This window comes from Phodopus roborovskii, unplaced genomic scaffold (genome assembly GCF_943737965.1).
Source record: "Phodopus roborovskii unplaced genomic scaffold, PHOROB, whole genome shotgun sequence".
In the NCBI taxonomy this organism is placed as follows: Eukaryota; Metazoa; Chordata; class Mammalia; order Rodentia; family Cricetidae; genus Phodopus; species Phodopus roborovskii.
In genome coordinates, this window is record NW_026126485.1 from 16,342,360 (window position 1) to 16,368,439 (window position 26,080).

The following is a 26,080-nucleotide window of genomic DNA, read 5'->3' on the forward strand; positions in this document are numbered from 1 at the left end:
TTCTACCCAAGATATGATTTAAGTGGTCTGGGGTGAGACTTGAACAGAAAAAAAAACAAAAGCAAAAACAAAAACTGAAGCTCACTAGTTAAGTCTAAAGATCAGCAGCACTCTTTCCTGGGGAACCAAATGCTCACTCATCCTGCTGGGCTAGGATAACATGAAGGAAGACTTAACTGTGACACATATGGTACCCGCATGCAGTTATAGAACAAAAGTGACTGCTATGCCTGGAATGTCCTCGGCAAATGCATTCTATACATATATGTTGATGACTTTGCCAATGTTATTTCTCTTAACATTTATTTTATTTAAAAATAAATTTAAAATAATAAAATTGTAGTGGCAAATAATTTTAAATTAAAATTTCCTACTTAAAAAACTAACAGAGACACATTTTCTAGTGGGGAAGACCTTATTGCCATTAGTAATACTTAAACCAAGGAAAGGTGCTGTGGTTTTAAACATGGTCTCACTGGAGATGAGAGCAGAGGACCGCAGCAAATAGGAAACGCTGCAGGTAAGCACAGAAGACATCTGCTTGGCCCTGCAAGCACCAGGACAAAGCACCTGCCACATGAGAACTGCACATAGAAGACACAGAACAAAATATGTGTATTACTTTTAGCATGTTAAAAACAATCACATCAAAAAGTATACAGATAAAAAATGCCATAAATGACATAAGAAAATAGTGTGTGTATATATATATTGCATACATATATATATATATATATATTCTACATTATTTATACCACTATGATAGATACTTTCTGGAGAGGCACAGATACTGCCATTACAAACTAAATTGTACAGCTTGGTCCTTATAAGTCACAGAGTCATACTTTAAGAACTGTGATTATATCCTCAACTACATTTCTACATACATTTATTTCTCACCTTCCACATGATCTAAATCAAGAGCCTGGTTATGTTATCAGGAGTTGGAGTTTCAGTGTGGTGTCAACTTTAATACACTGCGTTTGTTTCCACACTTAACAACATCATTACCACATTGATTAAATTACATTAGAATCCTTATATACATAAAAAATATTGTCACGTTCGCTAGCTAAACAAATGTTACTTTCATCTTAAGATAGATTCTTGTACCTCAAATGCTTAAATCCCCAACGTGCAGGACTTTCTGTTGGACTTTCTGATATTCAGATACAAGAAGGTAACGATGGAATGGGCATCCACGCAGACAGATGTCCTCTCTTGGAGAACCCAGCATTTTGTCAGCATTTAGTAACAGTAGTGTATGATAGCATATTTTAACTTTTTCTTTTTTTTAACCATGAACCTCAATTATTTTTTTCATGGAAACATTTCTCAAAAACTATGAAACATACTATGTATTTTTTTTTATAAAGATCAAAATTCTAGATGCTTATTAGTAATTAGGGTATTTTTCCACAATTTTGACAAGGATAATGTAATGGCCCAGTAAGTGTGGCAATATCCATCCATGATATTCAGTAAAGACTGAGTGCCAGAAAAAGGCTATGTGAATGGTTCCCCTGGGGTATGTGAAACTGAAGCCAAGAGCGGAGTTGCATTATGGTTAATGCTGCTTTCAAATGAACTTGAAAGGCAGCCTTCTACTACCCAGAGTACTACAAGGTCTGTGACTTCCAACTCCTTCTGCGGCCAGTCCCTTGCACCTGGCAGGGAGCAGGCCGATGCTGTGCAAGGGCCAGACCAGAGCCAAGGGCACAGGGCACAGGGCACTGAGGCAGCTGGAGGTAGACACAGCAAGTACCGCGTCACAGCCACACACTCAAGTTAACTGACCCATATTTTAAGCACCATTAAGTGGTCATCCTTTCTCCCCAGTGTCTTTAATTTTCAGGTAGAGATAAAATGGCAGTAACTGAAGGAGAATGACATTCTGTGAGATGTAGGGTTTATAAAGTCAGGATGAATTTTTTTAAGTCAGTTTCAGTTTAACCTAGGTTAAAGTATGATGGGCAGAGAGGGCAGAAAAGTAAGGCGGGAGGAAAAAAACAACATGGTTATTTCATGGATCTAGATTAAAGGTAGTTTTAAAAAGCATTTCTAAGTTCTGTGATCTACATCTGTGTGCACAGGTGCTTGTCATGTCTATTGAAGAACGAGGGACAGCCTTCAGAGCATGCGCCTCTATGGTGTCTCAGTGCTGTCTAACAGAAGTCAGGAGAGAATGTATCACAAAGTGAAAACATCCAGGTCTGAAGGAAAGATTCGAACGAAACAACATGAAGAACCTCACTGTGTGTGCATCCCTAAATGCTATTGCTATGTTTCCAGGTTATTCTCCTATTAGTTTCGGTGACGATGCAACTGAACACTCATCTTCAGCAGCATCTACATGGGGATGAAGCATTTCCACACTCTTTTACTGACACACACTGGAACCGCATGAGTTGTTTACAATAGTATAAAATACTGCTTTGGCAATTATAAACATAGCAATGTGGTTATCATAGGGATTCTATCATTTTGTCTTCAATGAATACAGCCCAGCTCTCACAGCAATACTGATTCCTGAATAGAAAGTCCCTCTCTGTTTCTGTAGTGATGTGCTGGAGGTGAGGGGCCTGTATACTGATACCCAGGAGGACTGGCATCTTCCACAGCCGGTGAAGTTTTATACCTCACTGGACTGTCAACAGATACTTCTGGAAGGCCATGGTCCTGAAAAGGTACATGTTGAAAGGGTGCATATTTTGATAGATTGCTGAAGTGGCTACGGCTAGCATCTCGAGTCCATGATTGTCCATGCATCTCAGGCCTGTATGAATAACTAACTTCTGACCATTTTCTGCTCTCTGGTAAATAATCCACTGGAGGAAGGATGAACTTTCCATTCTTTGGTGATCCTGAACTGCCAGCATATCCCCCGGCACCAATGTCAATGGGAAGAACTTCAATTTGACTAGATGGCAGAACAACAGGCATTGGGCGGCTGTAAGGTTTCTCTGGAGAAATATCAACTGAAAGAGAAGAACCATATGGTCTCCTGGAAGGATTAATTTGAGTCCCAGGGCTGATCTGTGGGGACACAAAGCTGCTGTGGGCAACAGGGATGTGTTTTGGAGAATTTCCATAGTAAACAGGGGGATTGCTGTAGGAGGGTGGATATGCAGCCCTGTGATCCTCTCCTTCTAACTGGGATGGGTATCTTACATGGCTGGGAGGCTGCACTTTAAAAGTGAACTTGTTGGGTACTTTTGATGGGCTGGAACTTGGCTCAGCGTGCTTCCTTGGACTGTGAGGGTGTGTCCGTTCTGGTGCCTCTTCCACAGATGCCCCAATTTCATTTTCGCTTCCAGGCACATTGTCATACTGTGAAGCGTTAGAGCCCCGCTTCCCATCACTGCCATCAAAAACCTTCATCTTCTGCCTTGAGTTGGACATTCGGGTCTCAGCAGAACTTGGGATGGCAACTGCAGGAGTGGGGTACAGTGAGTGACTTTTGCCTTCAATGGCATATTTAGCAGTTCTTTCAATTGCTGAGGCATCTGACGGTTTTCTCCATTTGGGCATAAATTCCTTTCTGATGTTTGAAACTGCATTGCTATTTTGGTTAGCAGCTGCATGGTTATAGTGCCTAGAACTGTCCTGTGGACCTGACAAAGGTTTTCTCTGAAAATCTGCCTCATGCTTCAGATTTTTACTATCCTCATCCACTGACTTGCGTCTTGGTTGCCCAGCTCTTTCTGGGGTACCAGTTCTGCTATGGTGGGCGGGGGAATGTTCATGTTTCTTCTGGGGTGATCCATTTTCTCTTCTGCTGCTTATTTGGGGGCTGGGCCTGCCAACACTTCTTTGTCCGTTACTCAACTGATTAATACAAGCAGGATTACACTCAGGAGGAAGCTGTCCCAAAGGTTTCTTTGGATATTCATCCTCCTTACCTAAAAGAAAGATAAATGTATAAGTAAAACAAATATAGGAATGATGAGTAGCTAGTCTAAGAGACACATTATTAACAACTGCAGATTGCCTTGTGTATGTGGAAACATGTACTTTCATACTGCAACATTTGGTGATTAACAGGAAGCCATTTTTAGAGAAAATGGCACTAAGACATTGCTACCTTTAAAATCTAGTTAAGTACTGTGCAAGTGGAGGCAGCCTGTTGCCTCACCAGCAAGGTTCATACAACTGCCTGACATCTAATTCTTCTGTTTTCTTAAGACACACTGCCACACACTTTCTACACACAAACCTAACGCTCTCATTCCTAACAGAATGGGTCAGTGCTTGAGTCTTAACAGTATGTTACTTTCATTTTAATCCATCTCAACTAAAGTGGTTTTGAAATCAGTAAAGTCACTTTCAGTTTCAAGCAGATCTGCCAAAGTTGAAATCTGAAAGTCACTTGATAACTTACTGAGGTCCCCAAGTTCTCCCCAAATTATTATTATCTTGGGTGTTTTTCACAGTATAACTTACTGTTTAAAAGAAATATATTCTCCAATTGAAAACAAACTAAGAATACCCTACTTAAAAAAGTAAAGAAAAGAAATTTAGAAAGAATAAAAACCACATTAATTAAAAAAATTGTGTGTGTTTTGCCTGAATGTGTGCATGTGCACCACTTGCATGGCTGGTGCCTGGAACCCTGAAGAGAATAACAAATCCTCTAGAAGTGGAGTTACAAATGGTTGTGAGCACTGGGAATTGACGTTGGGTCTTCTAAAGCAGTGTACTTAACCACAGAGCTATCTTTTCAGCCCATTTTAGTTTTATATCTTAAATAATTAACACAGAATTGTAAGGAACTGAAGGAAGATGCAATAAAATGGCTAGTTAGCAAGAAGTAGTTTTAAATGCTCTATTACAACACTGCCAGATTACCATGAAACTGATATAAATTACTGTGAAAAAAATGACATTTGCAAGAACTTCAAAATATTTTATTCATTAATACAAAACAGGTTTTTTTTTTTTTTTTTTTTTTTTTTTGTCACTTGAAAATAAGGCTTTGCCAGGCAGAGGTCACACACACACCTTTAATCCCAATACTTGGGTGGTATAGGCAGATGGATCTCTGTGACTTTGAGGTCAGCCTGGTCTACAGAGTGAGTTCTAGGACAGCTAGAACTGTTTCACAGAAACCCCCCCCCCCAAAAAAAGGAAAAGACGGCTTTGCTTTCTTCAAATATTCACTTTAATGATACATCTAACTGATACTTATTATGACCTGCGTGGGGATGCCGTGGACATGGAGAGGTGATATTTTCACATGGGGGTGGGGGAAGGGATACCATGTTTATTACTCTTAGCATTCTCATACCATGTGCTTCTGTATAGAGAGTTTTAATTGGTACAAAACAGTTATACATCCACTTCTGTAGGATATTTTAAGAAAAATACAATTCTGTGTTTAGAGGGGGAGAACAAATACCATCACCCTTTAAATATACTGCCAGCATCAGAACCATGCAGAGTCTAGGAAATGGCTCGGAGGGCAAAGGCTGACAAGCCAAAGGACTCAAGTTCAAGCCTTGAAACCCACAAGATACAGACAATAAACAGATATGACAGAGCACTGCTTAGCATGTACAAGGCCCCTGGATCCCATCAGCCACTTTCCAACCAGACCCAACCATGTAAAACGTGGGAGTGGGAGGGTGCAGAGCAGAGCAGAGTGCCAGAAAGAGCAAGACCCTCTCTCTCTGAACAAAGGCCCCAGGAGGCCAGGAAACTGACTAGGTCACAACACCAGGACTTTCGGTTTTGTTCTGAGTTAACTGGAGATTTCTAGAGACTTTTCAGCAGATCAGTTCTATAATCTGAGGTATATGAAGAAGTTATTTTAAATGGTGGTTTAGATTTAGATTGTGGTAATAGTAAATGACAACAATGATAGTCACAATTGCTAACATTCGGTAAGTAATTACCACATGTCAGTCACCATTCAAAACGCTGTGCATACAGCATTAACAGGCGCAAAATTTCATTATCTCTTTATGTGGGAAAACTGAAACAGAGAAGAATCTGCTCAAGTGTTCATGGCTGCCAAGTGGCATATCCAGAGTCAAAGGCAAAGCTGGCTCAGCATCTTCACTCTCCCCTTATGCTCTGCTGCAACGGACCAGTGAGATGGGTTGCTTCGGACACTTGAATGTGCCTACTGAGTTGGTAAGATGTGAGATGGGAGGCAATTAGCAGAGTGAAGGGTGTCTGCTGCTTCAAAGACAGAACAGCACACCACTCAGCAACCCCGACATAAACAGCATTCCCATGTGTCTCTTCTATGACTAAGCTATTTCATAATATTTACAAAATTATTGCAAGTGGTAACACAAACTTGAAAAGGCTGAGTTAAATGCCAGCTGAGGGCAGATCATTCTTGGCTTAAAGACCAAGTAATAAAACAAATCCATATACCACCCCAACAAAGAGCTTTTATTTTTAAATTAGTTCAGTTAGTCCCAGAAAACTTCTCTGCCAAGGGAAGCAACTAGAACACGCACTGATTATCAAGATGACACAAAGACCTGCCCTACTTACAACTTCGCTCTAGCCCCAACTCTGGCAATTCCAGAAGAGTAGGACAGTTCAAGAACAGTTAATATTCTATCAGATGAAGCACCAGCCAATCATTGAAACCCCTTTACAGGTGAGGACTGAGTAGGACCCTGATGTGCACACAGCTGCTGAAAAGCAGGGAGACTATGGTACTGATTGTTAGAAGAACACTCACAACCGCAATGTGCTAGAAAAAGTACCTATATGCTTAGTTGGAAGGTTTTTAAATTAACAAATAAAATATGATGGAAAAAGATAAGTAACATAAATCTATAAGTCTACTGCTATGCTACTATTTTTAACACAAACCAGAATTGAAGTGAGTTACCAACAGCATACAGAGAATATCCCACTTATTAAAAATTCTATATAGTTCTAAGTCTGCTTCTGAGGCATGAAGGCAAGGAATAAGCACTAGTTGGCGCTGGTTAACATAACAGAAGTGATCTCAGACTAAGGGTTATTATTTTTCCTTAGCTGCCATAAACGTCTGCTGTGAACATGTAGTAATTGCACAATAATGTTTTCCAATAGGCCATTAAATAAGGACACATAGTTTGGTGTAAGACTTGCAGGCCACATTTTTAGCATAATCCTAAATATTCTAAAGACCCTGTCAAATGCTTTACTCTATACATTATGTTAACAGTATTTTTCCGACTACTAGATAAGGCAGTCTCAATGGAGCTGGAATTAGCAACCATATACTTTGCTTTCTACATGGTCAAATGCCCACTTCCAAATCATCCACTCATTGCTTCTTTCCTTATGTAGATGCTATGTTTACTGGTCTGGGATTCAATCATCTGGCTTTATTACTTCCAAAATGTTGAAAACTAGAGTTTTCTCATCTCCATACTTTCACAATTCTATAAGGGTGACTGATGACCACAGGTGACCTCAGTTGTCCTCATCAAATGTGAGTTTCAGAACCCCTGCTCCATCCATTCCATCTATGAAGGTGACCTCTTATATTTCTCATGCCAATTTTATTTATTTATTTATTTATTTATTCCAAAAAACACGGAAGCAAAATCTAAATGGAATATTGCCTACACACCAGTCAGATGTAAATATCCTATGCTTCTTAGATTTTCTTCCTCAACACTGATTCACTGGCTAAGGTTCCACTGTAAGATACAGAAGAAAGGTAAAGAGACAGCTAGAGCATTTAGCAAAGACCCAAGGAAGAACGTTAACAAACCAGAAGTGAAGGAAGACGGTGGGGAAGAAACTGGATAAAGATGAGAGTATATGAGAAAACACACAGCGTCCACATTTAGGTACAGACATCACATTTATTCTGAAAGCCTTTGAGTAAAGAAAAAAACAGATGCACAGTAAAATATGGAGCTATGGGCAAAAGGTCTGCATTTCCCAGGTCAAGAAATGTTTAAACTGGAGAGTAAGAGACAAGACAGAGGTGGGAACTTCAACAGTCACAGGAAAGTTTATTTGTTAGGGTAAAAAAAATAAGAAATGTTTTCAGCTCACATTTTATTTAAGTACAGAAATATGTCTAAGGAAAACTGACTAATACTATATGCATCTGACATTTGGTGTGAGTCCAGCCTTCAGCAGCTGGGCCATCTCTCAGCCCAATATATAAACCTACAGATTTTATAAGAATCGAAGGACAGCTGGAGAGATGGTTCAGCAGTTAAGAGCACTCACTGGCTGTTCTTAGAGGACCCAGGTTCAATTCTCAGTACCCACATGACAGCTTACAACCTTTGCAACTGCAATTCCAGGGACTACAGTGCCCTCTTTGGTCTCTGTGGGCATTGCATATATGTGGTAAACATACATACATGTAGGCAAAACAACTATACAGGAAAACACTGTGTGTTTTCTCATATATTCTCGTCTTCATCCAGTTTCTTCCCCACCATCTTCCTTCACTTCTGGTTTGTTAAAGTATATTATAAAATGGTAAGTTAAAAAAAATCTAAAACAAAATAATTTTAAGAATCAAAGGAAATTTTCAGTATTTTTCATATATTTCATTCATTGAATAATGGATAAGTGACCAAAATGAACACTGGGGCACGATGTCTGTGTTTTTAAAATATTCAAGAAAAGCTCCTCACAGCAACCTACAGCACATTTTCAGCATCCCAGTGGCTTCTCTTTCTGTAACCCTTCAGAATATCTGCATCAGTAGAAGAGTGTGAATCAGAGCAATGGCAACGTCCATACTGACAGGCCGCAAGCTCTGATTACAACATCCACAGTTCACATAGTTAAGGAAGTAGAGTCTTATACAGTATCTAATTAACCCTCAAGTGACAAGCCCTCATTAGGTACCTGTGTGTAAAAGCCAATGGCCAATACAGTAAATGCACAGAAGCATTTAGAGGAAATGGTTTCTTTGTTCCCGTCAAGCTTTTCAATGAGGAGGCCTTAGACAGGAATATAAGAAAAGTGCCTCCTCAGATCCAAGTGCTTAGAAATCAATTCCTCTACCTGTAAAAGCAGTGAAGCAAGCTAGGCCAGTGCTCCACAGTGAGGGAGGCAATGCTTCTGGTGCTTAGCTCCAAACAACGAGCACTCATTCCCACTTTCTGCTATGCACGGGGAAGAGATTAATGGATACCTACGGCACATCTCGTGTCTTAGTACTGTTCTACCACTGTGCAGACACACATGGCCAAGGCAACTCTTATAAAGAGGGCATTTAATTGGGGGCTTGATGACAGTTTTCGAGGATTAGACCAAGATCAGCATGGTGGGAAGCAGACAGGCATGACGCTGGAGCAGTAACTGAGAGCTTTACATTCTGATCCCAGGCAGCAGGCAGAGAAGACAGTGACTGGGATTTTGAAACCTGAAAGCCAACTCCGAGTGACAGATTTCCTCCAATAAGGCCACAACTCCTAAACCTTACCAAACTGTTCCATTAACAGAGACCAAGCATTCAGATATGTGAGCCTAGGGGCCACTCTGGTTCAGACTATCATAGCCTATGACAGTGGCATCAGTAGACACTTTCTGACTGACTGTTGGGTTCCACTACAATCACGTTAGTCCCATGAATTTCAGCAGTGCCACTATAATCAATGCATGTGTGTTCTTTCCATCCCAGTGATGATCTGTGCAAAAGCACCTGTGGAGGAGGAAAAGTCAAGTATGGAAAGAAGATCAAAGAAGGAAGGGAATGAGTGTACGTAGGTAGAGTGGAAAGGACCAGAGATGAAGGAAACCGGAGCTTCATGAAGCAAGAGATGGAGGTGGCCCCAGGGAACCTATGAGCAGGGCTCCCCTCATAGAACCGGGTTCTAAACGATGTCTCAAAGGCCTCTCATTTTCAACAGCCAGACCAAATCCAGTCTTCCTGCCAAGCAATTTGACCTCTGTAACTATGAAATTAAGAGGAAAAACCTAATGATTTTTGTAAAGTTGATTGGGGAGGGGGTGTGGATTAAGTATTTAACTTTTACTTGGCCAAGGAAATACTGTGTGGAACCCACAAAAGCAACAAATGTCACTATCAGTTATGTGATTGTGTTCTAATAAGTGTTCTCTATCATAAAAGTAGATTTAAGCAAATTTGTGAGCAGCCTCCTTAACACACACACACACACACACACACACACACACACACACACACACACACACGTACGTCTTGGTGAAACTGGTGTCTACATCCCCATTACTCTGAAGCAACTGTGCACAGAAGACTCAAGCACAACTGATATAAAAGCAGACAGATGCCTTGTATATAGCATTTTGAGTCAGTCCCATGCTTTCAATCTAGGACTCTTCTCAATAACAGACTAATGGCTTAGCTCCCTCTACTGATGTTTCTGCTCAGCTTCATGGCAAATACTTACTTTCTCCTTCTTCCTGAAAATACAGGAGGTAAACTCTGGCCATGTCCTAGAAGAGGTTTGTGTGAGGCCATCATATTAACAGCACTTCACCGATGTTCAGTAGAGTAAAAGCTAACAATCTTCTCTCCCCATCCACAGGAAATGTAACTTAATACATTTTAGGACAAAACCAAAGTTTATTCCTTTTTTGGTTTCCTTTGTTTGTTTAGCATTGTTGTCTTTTCTACTCTAACTTCTCTAAGAAGTCTTCTCAGGCCTGTCCATTCCTGGTCTTACTCAAGTCTCTGTCACCACCCAGTGGACACCACACACTACTACAGGGAGGCAGTGAACCCAGTGAGAGATGTGAGTGCTCCTAAGCTCCTCATGGTGACCCTCCTACTTTAAACTGACTGATACAGAATGGCTCACCCCTCCCCCCCCACCTTACCTTCCCAATTTGTTCTGTGCTAACTTTTGGTAAACAGATTCTACTGTGTCAAAAAGGACTAGAACTTCAAAAGGCTGTCTGCTTCATGCTGAAATGTGGTCACTGCAACCAAGGGACACTCATGCTAATGTGAGTGCTCAAACACCAAAAGCAAGAAGACATTTGGTTCAGGCATCAATTCCAGTGTTTTGGGATCCTGTGGGCAGGCGGAGAAGGCTTTAGGTAACTAATAATGCCTAAGTCCCACGTGAAACCTGAAAGCTTAGTCAGATGTATTCAGAGAACTAAATGTTGGAGAAGCATACATGTACATACAAAGGCAAACTGATATTAAAGTGCACCTCCCACTATACTCTGGCCATCTCTGGGCACAGCAGTAGAATCTGCTTTTATAAATGGCACTGCTCTAGAATCACTCTGAACTACCAAAATGCCTATCGTTAACAGCTGGATGATTGTGGACAGTTATTTATCCTTGAATCCAAGTTTCCCTGTCTATAAACTATAATTAGTAATAATGATGTGCAAAGACAATGAAAATTATTCACAGTTCTTCCAAATAAGAAATAATAAAAATTTCTATCAGGTTGAAAGACCTCAAGAAGGAAAGGCCAGAAGTAAACAGCAAAGAAATGCTGGGAAGACTTGGGCTTTCCTGACAAGACTGGGGTGGTGTGCAGCTCGAAGGCATCCAGACTGCTTGCAAAACCATCCAAAGGGCACCAACCTGGGCACAGCAAACCAACAAGCAGGAGAAGGCTCAGTTAGGGTCACTGCTAAGAGCTCAAGAATCCTAGCATGTATGGCAATTATGCCCAGGCCAAAATTTATCAACATCTTTCAACTCCTGAAGATCCAGACTTAAGCACAGAGAAGTTTAAAAGTATCAAGCACCTGATCAATTCTGCATTTTTACTAAAGAATCTAGCACTTTTATCTGACTAAAGTTGGCCTTTTTGTTCTAATTTAACATATGTAAATGAGTTACTGATTTGAATTTTTGACTTTAAATGCAGACACTGAGCACTGTACATTCAGGAAACTCAAGATCTTGCACAGACTTGGGGAGGACTAGGGTTCCAAGTTATTTTATTGGTTGTTCTGTTTCATAGTGTTAGGGCTTGAACAAAGTTATGCTAACTTCTTTAAATGAAACAACAACCCCAAAATCCCTAGTTTTCATAATCTGAATTTTAATAAGGAAATGTTAATTGTAAAAGTCTAAATAAGCCATACACAGGAAAAAAATTGTTTTTTAAAGACAGAGAAATACAATAAACGCAAAACAAAATGTATCAATAAATACTCCATTACAAGGTTGTTAGGACAAGCTGAGCTGATAATGCAAATGTGAACACTGGGAAAAGACACTCACAGGAAACTCAAACTTTACCGTGAGGCTGTCCCAAAGTACTGGAAGGCGAGGAAAGATGAAGGGGAAAACAAGTAGTGAGGAAAGACTAGTCTACATCAACTAAAAGCTTTGGTTTTCTCCTGAAGCACTGGCCTTCCCTACAAGAGTCTGGCCGCCACTCATCACTTTTTTAGCTTAGTAAGGTGGGAAGCCAACAGAGTCAGCAGCCCTGGTTTAACAGACACTGTTACTCTTGTGAACATGGACATGGTGGCATAGTTAAGCTAAAAGAATACCCTGGCTTCGTGAACATAATGACTGCAGTTTTTATGTGATGTATCTTGATGCCTTTACTTTCATTTTAAAATTGTTCATAAATTTAACAAACTGTAATGGGCATGCTTGTGGTGGGATGGTCACTATAAATTTCCCTACCTGAGTATATGTTTGAAAAGTCAGTTTCCAAAACTGTTCAAAAGTAACTAAAACATACAGATAAAATGAATGTACAAAAACATTAACAGTGGTCAGTCTGGAAATAGCTGGATATTTTCTTAACTTGGAAAAGTCAGTTTGAGTTTCATAAAGGAAGAGGAACAAGGAAGGATTAGTTGTTGAAGATATAATAATATATCTAAAGTCTTAGAAAGCCTCTAAGAGTCAATCAAACATAGTGAATATAAAAACAGCACTGAAATCAAAACAAGCTGGGCATTGATGGGAGATGTCATTCTGGAAATATGTTTCTCTTATTGGTTAATGAATAAAGCACTGTTTGGCCAATAGGAAAGCAAGATAGGTGGGACTAGGAGACAAGGAGGAGAGAGGAGGAGGAGTAGGGAGGAGATTCAAGATGGAAGACAGAGAGAGTAGAACGCCAGCCCCTCTCTCCGGTAAGATAAGACCACGTGGAAGTACTTAGATTAATAGGAGTGGGTTAATATTTAGACAGAGATGGCCGATAAGAAACTAGTAACTGGCCAACAACATTATATCTACTATAGAGTCTCTGTGTGCTAAATGGGGCTGGCAAGGCAGTGAGCCCAGACCGGCAGGGAGAAAACTGCTCCTAACAGGGCATGGTAGTTCATTCCCACTATTAGAGAGGCTGAAGTGAGAGAGGATTGCTGATAACTACAAAATAGATTCAACTTATAATAGCAATGGAGAGGGGCTGGTGAGATTGCTCAGTGGGTAAAGCTGTATGGCCTGAGGCTGAGCCCAGGCCATACATGGTAGGAGTTGAGAACCAACTTCCAAAAATTCTTTTCTGAATTGTACCTGTGTGCCAACCCACCAAACCACATAGAATTAAGTAAATATAACCTAATTTTTTTTTAAAAAAAAAAATTAGCAATTGAAAAGCTGGCATTGCTCCCAAGAGAATGGGGAACATAGCCTGACCTCTGTCTATGTTTTCCTCTCACCACTTAATAACAGCCACAGCTTTGGTGAGTTGTCAAGTCTGCAACATACCTTGACACTGGTGGCCAGTTGTCTTTTGGGCAAGAGGAGATGGGGAGGCTTGAGTATGTACACAAGAAGTATGCAACAGCCTTAGAAAGGAAAGAAACTCTCCCACGGTTCATTAAATGGTATGACTAAAGTAGTTCATTAAAGTAGTACAACCAAAGGTAAAAAGCTTTTCTTAAGTAGAATCCAATTTTCAAAACTGGATTTTTCCCCCTCCCCAAAACAATCAATCTTTAAATTAAATGCAAATCTAAAAACATTGGGTGATTCCTTTTTGGCAATTTAATAAGATAACAGTGAGGGAAAATTGATCCTAAGAGATATTATACATATTTGTAACTGTAAAAGTAGAGACCAATAGAACAAAACAGCAAGTTATAATGTCTTACATGGTATTAATCCATGTGACTATTTGGAAATCAAGCAAAGGGAAGTATATTATCCAATAAACCAAAGTAATTCCTAGATGAGCTAAGACTTAATCAGACTGTGCCATACTTTGTTCAAGCCCAGGAGAGGCCTAGCCTTTTCTGCATGGAGACTGAGAATGAGTAGAAGGAGAGGGGTATAGATTGGGGGGGGGGGCGGGAATACACACCAGTCAGTATATAAAATAAATGAAAAAAAATGTTATTTTAAATAAAATATTAAAAAGTCTTAATAAGACAAATTGGTACCCACTAGAAAGATTTAAGTATCTAAAAAGAAATTTGTAACATACAGTATGCCAATGACATCCTTAACTGCCAGGAGCCTGTATCCTTACAGAGGGCTTGCGGAGAGCAGATAGGGAAGCTATTATGTGCACACCTACAGACAATGCACATAGGTAAACAGAGACGCTCACAGATGATGAGATAAATACATAAGGAGGATACTAGACTTAGAACTCAAGGATGGAAATCAAAAACAAGCATGGGATCCTCTACCCCAACACTAAAAATATTAAAGATTTCACAACAGCAGGTTTTGTAAGATCCTGCCATATACTCTTGGCAAGCATACAACTATGTAAGGAACCAAAAGGAGCATCATTCATTATACTTTTAAAAGGATGGCTATGGGGATGGAAAGATGGCTCAATAGCCAAAAATACTGGGTGCTCTGGCAGTGCACCATTGTCTGACTACCAGCACCCATTTGGCAGCTCACAAGTGTCTGCAACTCTAGTTCCAGAGGATCCAGTGCACTCCTGGTCCCTCTGAGCATGAGTTACACAGGTGTACAGGCAGGCAAAACACCCACACACATAGAAAGTTCAAAGGATGGGTATGAAGTGGAAGCATCTTGACACAATTTCATTTCACAACACATCTGTTCCATATGTAGTCCACAACTTAGAGAGGAAGACAATGGGACAGAAACATTCTGAAAATAAATACTGTTACAGTGTTTCTGGTTCTAGTTACCCACCCATTTCCTTTTATCTCCCAGCCACTGTCTCCTCATCTTCCTAGTGAAACTATTTTACATAGTATTTAGAAAATATTTTACAATTGCTACTCCTATAAAATTAAGAGCACAACTCTACAGTTACTTTTATAGGAAGTAAATGAGAAAGTACCACATATGTGACACATAGTAACATTTTGAAAAACATTAGTTGTTAATTAGGTGCTAAACAATTATCATCACAATCTACTACACAGATTCAAACTTTACCTCACCATGTACTTGTGAGGATCTTAAACAGTTCTACAGCATATGCTTTTCTTTGTATGTATCTCATATTAAAAAGTGCCTTAAACTCTTCTTTAATGTAGGCAAGACAATTTAAAACAAATGTTACTATAGGGAGAGTATAGTAATTGCTGCTCTAAGTGCATTTCCTGCTACAGGGGAAAATTAGTGGAAAATAGGCATCATTATACTGAACAGGGAGGGCTGACCTCACTTAGCAAAGGCCACAGTTTCCCAAGGCCTATGCTCAACTCAATTATCACTGTGAGGAGGTGTTTTCTTGTCAATTCTAATGACCCCAGGACTCAAGTGCTGATTAAACCCCTCAGTTAAATCAAAGCATAGCAGCTTGGTCTTCCTGAGGGGAAACAACTCTTCCTGAATGTTAGTCTGCTTCCTTTCTTCAAGAACATCCAACAGGGCATGTGATCAGAAAATGCCAAATGCCAAATAGCATGAATAACTGAAGCTATTTTTCATCTATTATCCACATTTTCCACTTTCCTGGCCCCTTATCACATTGTCTATTATAACAACACTGAAAAAAGGAAGATGGCAAAGTAACTCCTTTCAGAACAGAGAAATTAACCCTGTCATGTAGCATGTAGTCAGAACTTAAGGCAGATGCTGCTACTCTCACCTTGGTAGGTTTTGTTTTCCCTCTCATTCTTCACTAGCTTTTTGATGTCTCCCGTGGATCTCATGCCTACCTCTGTAAGTGTCCCTTTTACATTCACTACATTTGTACATCCTAACTCTCCTATCTGTTCTCCCAAAGTAAGAAAAACACCTTTCTTTTCAGTTTTCCAATCTACCGCAAAGTTCCCAGGAGAAAAGCTACTGGTAGGTACTATAAAATGTTTTGTGGTAAGTATGTAAATGCATTATCGTAACACTCTACATAGAGGCCTGCATTAGAATTGGAAATGGCTGCACTCAGTCTTGGTGATGCATTCGGTGGTTCTGGCGCTTCATAGGTAAGCATCAGTTTCCTCATTTACAAAAGGGCATTACTCGGTCTACCACTGTACTCAGTTTCCCAAACAAGACAATTAGTGTAAAAAGCATTTGTTGTTATGGCTCTTCAAATGGGTTATGATCTGTCAATCAAATTTCTAAATTTCAATTTGAACAGAGGTATATTTAAATCAATATGTTTACATGCTTTTTCCTAAAAAGAGAAAGAAAAGCCAGAAGATGTGGTTATTAAATGAAAATCTCAGTGACAGGCATGAAACGCCGCCCTGTGAGTTACTGGTCAGCAAAGTCCTAGAACTACCCACAGCAACACAGGCTATCACCATTCCTCTTGGTTGATCGCCATAACTAGATGGTAAGACCCTATTGCTGAAGATAATTCAGTCTCAGGACATAGAGAAATCAACCTTGATTAACAGGAAATTATCCCCCTTTTAGATAGCTTACAAAATACCAGAAGGTGCTATGCTGCCTATCGGGGGAGAAAGACAAAGATGGTCTCATCCAGTGCTAGACCCTGCATGCTACAATGCTGGCCTGCCTGGCAAAATGTGCTTGATGCATGTCCTGACAGGTACAGAAGTAACCAATCACTTTCTGGTTGGGTATGAGGCCTCCTCCACAGGGGGGATTTCATGCATGGTTCTAGACATCTGGTCAGAAGCCCATGACTACTAAGGTTATAGGCCCTAAAAGCAAACTTATTATTTAAATGATCATGTTGTCTAATTGCCTTTTAAATATTTATGTTTATACCACAGATCTGTGTTGTTTTTAACTTCAGTCAGAGAAGATAACTTTTATAATCAAAATTTCAATACAGATGCACCCTTGGCAGAGGATTACTGGCAGTTGGTGGCTACTAAAGAAGAGGAGTTGCTCTCCTTTGAGAATATGGCATGCTGATAGGTTGCCCCCACCTCCCAAGGATGGCCAACACACTGGTAAAACTAGGCAACAATAATTGAACTCAGGATGTAATTTATGACAACTACTTTTTAAAAAAGACACAGTTGGAAAGGAGTTAAGGAGTTGGGGCACTTGAAGGAGCTGGAAAGAGGTAATGATGGATGGATATGATCAAAACACATTGTATAAACATGCAACTTTCACTTTTTTTTTTTTTTTAAAGAAAGAAAAGCCACAAGCAGCCAGTAAGATACCAGTTGATAATATGTTCTCACCAAGTATAATGCTTACATCTTAACAAAAAAGGTCAGTGTTAACTGTGTCATGCCCTCTGATCCTAGAATTTGATGTAGGATGCCAGGGCATTTCTTACCAGGTTCTGGAAGATCTAATTTTGCCCGTTTTAGTTCTGACATAGAAACCTGAAGTTGCTCTATTACAAAATCATCCTCGAAGAAAAAGTTCTTGGCGAGAGTCTCCTGAAGAAATTCTACAAGTTCTTCCATAGACAATTTCATTAGATGTTCTAGGAAAGGATGAGAGAATGCAAATGCCAGTCAACAGTTCTATTTAGGTGGAAATATATATATATATATATATATATATATATATATATATACACACACACACACACACACACACACACACACACACACACACACTCTATTTGAGTGTAGTGAGTTTTAAAAGAAAGTATTAACATGGACCCTAGACTGATAGCTGGGAAACCAGCATAGAACCAACCCAGACCCCCTGAATATGGGTGTCAATTAGAAGGCCTGAGTAACCTATGCGCCCCTGGTAGTGCATCAGTATTTATCCCTAGTATACAAATGGACTTTGGGAGCCCTTTCCACACTGAGGGATACTCTCTCAGCCTAGACACATGGGGTAAAGCCTAGGCCCAGCTCCAAATGAAATGACAAACTTTGAAGAACCCCTATGGAAGGCCTCACCCTCCCTGAGGGTGGGGATGGGATATGGAGTTGGGGGTGGGGCAGGGGAGGAGGGGAGGGAGAGGGAACTGGGATTGACATGTAAAACAAGCTTGTTTCAAATTTAAATTTATAATTTAAAAAAATTTTAAATTTATAATTTAAAAAAATTTTAAAAAGAGAGTATTAAAAGGATATACACACAACTTACATTTGGCACTGTGAGCACCATTAAAACCCAGCAGGATAGTATTTTGACATTAGAAAAAGCAGGCTGATCTTATTAGGAGGAAATACAGAAAGCTGTACCCGATCTCAAGTATTTCCTCACTAGTTTAAAAGTAACTGTGTCTGGGCATTAACACTTACCTACAACAAGAGCTCCTAGGAAGTCAATAAATGCTTATTTATCTCATTTATTGGCTGGAACTTTAACTCAGACTGACAAGTCTTCTTTAACTAACACAGTGTTACCTTACAAGTAGATGTGTTATGTTCATCTATATGTGTGGGCATCAACTCACAATAGAAGGTACACTGTCTGAGCTACTTATATTTCCTGAATTGTTCAAAAGGATGCAAATGCTCTCTCTCTCAACTATTATTACTAGTGATATTAACTGAGCAGTATGTATTATTGTTCATTTGAGTCCAATCATGTGCATTTACATTGTTTTTTATTTTTTATTTTTTCCATTTAAAACCACTATGTGATGAATCTCTAGCAACACTAGTTTTAAGCAATCAGGAGGAAATAAAAAGAAGAGACTGTCTCTGACTAGGGTCAGTTGTTAAGGTACCCAGACATACTATTCTTCTGTTTTGTTATCTTTTTTTTTTTTTTTTTTCCTAGCAAGTGACATACTGTAAAACCTTCTGGCACACTACACAGTGTTTTAATATAGTCTCAATACTGTGGAATGATTAAACCAATGTGATTATTAAATCCAATCCAATCGCACTTACTTTTGTGAGAAAATCATTTAAAATCTACTTTCTTAGTATCTTTCAGTATGTTATACATAACTACTAACTGTGCTCACTAATCCACATAGTACATCTCTAAAATTTATCCTGCCATCTAGTAAAACTTGGTAGCCTGAGAGCAACATCTCTCAGTGGCCCCTGTTCCTCAACATTTACTTCTTCAGATGGTGGTACAGGAAACTCACTGAAGATGTAAGCTTTGCTTCCTGAACAGTCTAATGATACACTGGCAAGTAAAGTAATTGCTATGCTCAGAGTTTATTTACAAAAGATAAAGAGTCATACCAAGTAAAATGATTTATGAGGGAAATGAGAGTTATAAAGAAATAGAACATTATGCTTCCATTTTTTCAGTTTAATTAAGATATACTTTAAAGCATATTTTGATCTATTTATAACATCTAACAAGAGTAATAACATAAAGAAAGAAGAGAGAAGGAGAGAAGAAGAAAGAGAAAGGGCTTTCATCCAGTAATGACACAAACGGACTCTGGGAGGGAAATGTGTTGCCAATGCTTGCTTTAGGATTGGCTCGCATGCTGGGCCATAACTACATCATTTCTGACAGCTTTCCTGGAAAAGCACAGACAGTGAGGTCTCCTCATAGGTGAAGTGTGGTTAATGTGGCACTGATGTGTTCAGTGTTCAAGTCAGTGACCAAGTAATCTCAATGAAAGCATTGAGTATGGCCAGGAACAGTAAGGATATAATCTACACACTTGACTCCACGCTCTCAACTGGTTTATGACTTAGTCAGAAGGCCAAACATCATTCAAGAATGATGTAAGAGAGTGGGGTACACACAAATATGCATGTACATAACATTGATATTCTAGCCTGCCCATGGCCCACATCTCTACAGAGATACAAGAGGAGTCACAAGGCTCAAGGTTAAAATGAAAATAATAGAAAAGCTCTCATTTCCTGAACTTTAAGGCCCAACACATCATATCCACAGAGCCCCTGAGATACTGCAACTGAAGACTAAGATGCCTTTAGTTTTTGTTTTGAAAATCTTGCTGCATTTATGCAGTGACAGGCACTTAATGAACTTGTCCCAGAGGCCATGGCAGTCAAATCCCATCCAGAGCTTGAAACTGGATGCATTTTGTTTTAGAGAAAGAAACAGTAACAGAAAATTTTTTTCCAGCCCACTCAGGTAGGAGGCCTGGTTTCTTGCTCTCTCTGCCTTATTACAAACCTGAGACTCAGGCCAACTAGAAGAACAAGGGTCACAATGGAAACCAATGCAAAAATAATATTATTAGTAACATGAAAAATCCTACTGTTTAAGTGTGAAAATGAAACTGACAAAGGAGAAAGGACCCCAGACCTTCTTATATAATATGTGTCTAGTCCCAAGAATCAGGAATTCCCTGATGATCGTCAAGAGAAATTTAAAAACTAGCAGTAGTTCTCAAAACCACTAAAAATAGCATGAGTTAGCGGGAGCCCAAGTAAAATAAGTCTTATTTTTGTAAAATGTTTCCTTACTTCTGTGTAATTTCAAGATCGTGTAAGACATGGCAGTAAGAACTCGCTCTCCTTCAAAGATATAGATGTCCCATATCCTGAGGTTCAGTGTGAAGGGAGTCTACGACAAAGAACAAAGCAGAGCAATATACCGTTAGTGCTTCCCTTACCCTGGGCAGGGCGTGTACTTTCCTAATTGAGGTTTATAAAACGTACTTACTCGATCAAGAAAACACTGAAAAAACCATTTCATTGTATAAAAACTTGTGTAGATTTCTTGAGAATCCTGAAAAACAAAGATCTCATAATTTCTGCATTGTAGCAAACAAAAGAACAATAGTAAGGTGGTTGTCAAAGGTAAGCACATAAACATCACATTACAAATATTTTCATACTTTCTGTTTTCCTATTCTTATTTTGAATCTCCAAATTTAACTAATAAGAATTATCACAGGGGTCGTGTCACCATCACAGGACTGTGACACAGTCATTAGTATATTTTGCAGTGAACTGCGTCATTGTGCCATTACATTTTATAGTAAAGCATGCCTGTGCTTCATCAGGAAGCTTCTTCTAATGCCTAAAATGTAAGGTAGGAATTACACATTTGTACGGTTTTTATTAGTAATATTTATCAGCTTCACAGAAGCAATCTGAACCTATGAATTAGGACTATGGTAGTCTATTAATACTAAATTTTACATCCAATGTTCTTCAAACAATTGAAAATTATGACTACACAGTGAGCTAACTAGGAACAGGGAACCCAGGCTGAATTTAATTAATTAGTGCATCTTTATTCTCAGTATAGGTGGCTGTATATCAGTCACACATCTACCTACCAAGTGTTGCTTAAGTTTGGACAGAAATTTATTCAGAATTTTTTCATGATGTTCTTGAAATCTCAAGAGTTTAGGAAAACCTTGAACAAAAAAGCCTAGAACACAAACATAAAAACAGAACTTCAGAGAGAGTACCAACAAAACCCCTAACTTAAAATGTAACACATTGCATTTCTAGCCGTCAAAATAAAAAGAACCTCCCTAGTGACCAGGGTGTTTCTCTTCCCCATCATGGAAATAACTTCATATGAACTTTGGATAGTAAAACTTTTAGCTAGTACTTGTTTGCTAACTACCACCTTTACTTTGTAGAACTGATAAAGAGGAAAACACATTTCTAAATTAGGAGGAAAACTTTTAACAGCAAAAGACAATGGAAACTGAACCCATTTATCAGCCTCCTTTTCCAGTGCTGGCTGTAACTTCACAAGCTGTCCCGTCTTGACAACCATTCTGTTCTACTGGTAATGCCTTTCACATCTTACTATATTTTTCAAGTATACACTAACAATTTTTTTTTTTTACTGTGTCTCTAAATTTTAAAAAAATCACTTTTAAATTCTTTTCAAAAGCTATAACAACAGCTAAAACATGCAGGTACTTTAAATTATACCAAAACGTAAACGTAATAATACATTGTAATCTGTAGGATTTCTAGGAAGGAACTAATTGTAAACGGTAAATTAGTAATAATTTGCATATTTAGCTCACTGAATTTAGAACTATTTTTATTCATTAGTTCCTTTTCAGCTATTTAAACAATCCATTTCAGAGCATATGCTCAATGGATTTTATTTCTGCAATTAGTATTTTCAAACCTAGTTTTTCTAAGCACATATGGGAGATTTTAATTTGGTTTTTCTAAAATCCCAGGGAAAGGTATGGCATACACATTCTCCTTGGGTATTCATTATTGACAATTGCTTATAAACATTAAGTTGTCTTTCAGATTTAATGAAACCTATTTTACTTTAATTTAGTCTCACATGTTTATTTGATCTGAGAGTCCATTAATTCCTCCATATAACATGTAATTTAAAAAGGAATGGTTTTCTGAACATATCAGCAAGTATAATGAAAGGTCCTAATATACTGAATTAGGAAATTTTCTAACAAAAACCCTTAACAAAATGCATATACAGTTTTGTAAATGTAACTTGGTATTGGTTAATACAACTCACAAAATTCACATTTGTGATTTCTGTGGAAGTGAAGCCAAAGCAAAAAAACAATGGATCCAGTGTGCTTCAAGGACCCAGGGACACAGCAAGGAAACACTGCACAAAGTCTGTGTTCAGTGTTGAAGAGGTGTGTACAAATTCCAAAGATTCTATTCCTCACTTAGTAATAGTTCTGTTTTGTTTACAATAAAACGATTTCATTTAAAAATCTTTCTCTCCATTGGAGCCACTTTCATGGTCAATTAGAAATGGGAGACAGAAACAGAAGGAAAAAAAACTTATTTATTTATTTATTTTTAAGTCAATGTCCTTCAGTAAGGACCAGCTTAAACATGCGATGATTGTCTAACATTTCTTTTCAGTGACATCCTGGGCTCAGTATTTTAAATTGTTGTCTGCCCAGTTCTAGGTTGATCCCATACACTTACAAATGGTAAACTTTTACACAGAAAATACAAAAAGCAGAGGTAACCTCCAGTCACAAAACTGCACAGGTCTACAGACAAATTATGCTACAAGTACAAAGTCACCCATTAAAAACCTCCTAAACTATGCTGTAGGAACAAATGATAGGGCTTTAAAATTAACACTGTTTAAAGACTAGACAGTGGCAGCTGAAGCTAAGTCAGCACAAAAGGTTTAAAAGAAAATACAATTTTCTAAAACCAGATGGAAACATCACCACACAATTAACCTATCACCAAGCAGGAAACACTCCACTATGTTCCAGGATGGCTCAGCAACACCATCACACAGGGAGCCCAGAGAAAGACCAATGATAATGATGGGCTCTTTTTGTCAAGATCCTTTTCAGTTCTACAGTTTACTACATGATAACTTGGTACAATAGCATATCTCACTTCTGGAGTCCATTTAAGGCATTCCAAGTACCCAGAATCAGTTACCATACAGATAGCTGTTAAAATCACTATCGAGGAACATGGGGAGTAAGACAAAAGCATATACATATGAGCACCCTTCTTTAAAAAGGTAGCCTGGGCAGGGTGGTGGTGGCATACACCTTTAATTCCAACACACAGGAGGTGGAGGCAGGTAGATCTCTGTGAGTTCAAGGCCAGTCTGGTTTACAAAGCTACACAGAGAAACCCTATCTCAAAAAAACAAATAAGTAAATAAAAAGTTAGCCTGTCAAATTTACTATATAATAAGGCTATGGAGGACCCTAATTTTCAAATATTTAAATGAGTATTCTCTGAATAAACATAAATACTCACACAGTGAACCTAAGTGGTTTGTTCTTAGAGTAACTAATACTGTCTTTATGTAGCTGATGCTGGGCATTGATGTCAGGGCCTTGTGTATTCTAGACAGGTGCTCTATCACTGAGTGACAACCTCAGCTATTCAGTTTGTCTGAAATCTACTATTACCACATAGATGGCACTAGAAACAAAACAGCACATAATCCTGCATTATGGGAAATATCACTTTCACTCCTAAGACAAGTTGCAAAATGCAAACTCTGAAATAAAGTTTAGTGCATTTTCTTGGCAGATATAAGGAAAAAGCATTAAACTCAATCTGTTAATTTAAAAACAAAAAATTACATGTTTTGTGAAAATACTAATAACCAAGAGGTCAAAACATGTTATTAGCCTTTTTCTTAAATGGGATGAAATGTAAGGCTCAAAGAACTAAAATATGAAGCTACTTAATTATTATGTAGTCTTTCTTTAAATACCCAAATGCCCTTTCTTGATTAATATTCTTTAAAAACGCTATATATCAATGAGCACCCGATGAGAAACAGCATTTCATTAGAACAGTAAGTATTTTGGCCAAAAGGTTATCTCTTATTTTTCTTAATACAAGATCTCCACACCTAAATTAATTTTTTTGACTGAGGGCAAACAAGAAAAGAATTTTAAAATGCCAGCAATACACTTTGAGGAAAAGGCAAAAAAATCTCAATGTGAATAGAAATGGTTAATAATGAAAAATCAAAGAAGAAACCAGTAATTTTTAAAAAAAAAAAAAAAATAACAAGGAATTAGTAATAACCAAATTAACTAAATAACTGATTTATTAAATAAGGTCTGGGATTAACATCTGCTGTACTTAATTCATCAAGAATCAGTTTGCTTTCCTCCTTGCTTGTTTATACATATATACATACACATAATATACACACACACACACACAGGCACGCACGCACACACGCACACGCGCACGTGAGGCTTTCTTACCATGCATAGCATGTTTGGGGCCTGAGAAGAGTTTGACCAAGGCCCAGAAGGCATCTTCCTCGTTCATGTACATGAGGAGCAGGGCTGTAATCTGGCTCATGCCTTGACAGTATCCTACTTCCTACGGAGAAATGAAAACAGAGACTGGGAGCTTTAAAATCAAATCCCATGAACACATAGAAGAGAAAGGTTAATCTATAAAATACCAGAAAATGCCTAGATACATTACAGGGGAATTCTAGAGATAATCGTTGCAATATCTACAGCATCAGGGCACACACTATATAAAAATAAAACTGAGCTCAAGAGTAAACAGGTGTGGGGAAAGACTCAAGCTGCATTTAAAAAAATTGTTTTGTATGTGATACTGCACATATTCATTTTACTGAGAATATGGTTCTCAGATACTGGTAAATTGTTCCCCAAACCTCAGTTTCATGTCTTGTCACCTCTGTGACTGTTTCTGAAGCTGTACGGTTTAGTTGTAATCTACTCCTCATGGACCTCCCACAGGTGATAAACTCAGATACTGCAACAGAATCTGCCAGGAGTAATGTAGTCAGTAGGCCACCGCACCTTTCCTACCTTGCCATGCCTATTCTTTCTTACATGCTTAAAAAAGAAAACCAAAACCCACAAAAATAGAACGAAATGAAACAGTCTGAAGGGAAAGGAAAAGTGAGGCTCACGGGCATCTTATAGTTATGTCTACATTTTCCTACTTCCAAATAAACTCTAAGGCCCTTAGGTCAACATGGGAGCTATAAAAACATCAGAGCTAACAGGGACTTGTGTAGACCAAGAAAAAAATGACCTACAAGTGCCATGTTCCTCAGAATGCAATTCAAAGAACTAGGCAGGCATGCCCCAACTTACCGTATTATAGATAGAATATGCCGCAAGAACATGGAATAAGGATTGTTGCCTAGAGAATTGAAAATTTATATTAAAATATTTTACCTAGTTTTAAAGAATTTAATTTTTAAAATCACAAACTTAAAAAGCAGTATGACTAAAAACAATCCAGACAAAATTACTTATCGAGTTTTTTGTTTTGTTTTGTTTTTAAAGCACTCTAAGTTCAAATTGAAGCAGAGTTCTCAAAAGTTTAAATTTGAGACTATATATTTATTATTTATTATATATATTACTATATATTTAGATAGAAAGATTTCATATGGAAAGTGTCACGCTTTGCTGAGTTTAAGTCCATTTCCTTCTTTCATTCAACTCTCTTACTTTGAAGACACTGGTGGAACAGCATGTGGTGGCCT

The 26,080-nt window shown here is 38.5% G+C and overlaps 1 protein-coding gene across 2 annotated transcripts in view; it reads right to left on the bottom strand.

Moving 5' to 3' along the window:
- Window positions 1-286: 286 nt before the first annotated feature.
- Window positions 287-26,080, bottom strand: part of Usp6nl (USP6 N-terminal like) — a 129,314-nt gene continuing 103,520 nt past the window's right edge. For both annotated transcript variants that reach the window (XM_051194843.1, XM_051194842.1), the window contains exons 9-15: window positions 25,683-25,731; window positions 24,807-24,927; window positions 21,420-21,514; window positions 20,798-20,863; window positions 20,599-20,698; window positions 17,556-17,708; window positions 287-3,902 (exon numbers count right to left, since the gene is read on the bottom strand). In XM_051194843.1, coding sequence (XP_051050800.1) covers window positions 2,512-3,902; window positions 17,556-17,708; window positions 20,599-20,698; window positions 20,798-20,863; window positions 21,420-21,514; window positions 24,807-24,927; window positions 25,683-25,731 — 1,975 coding nt within the window. In that variant the 3' untranslated portion in view covers window positions 287-2,511. The remainder of the gene's footprint in view (window positions 3,903-17,555; window positions 17,709-20,598; window positions 20,699-20,797; window positions 20,864-21,419; window positions 21,515-24,806; window positions 24,928-25,682; window positions 25,732-26,080) is intronic.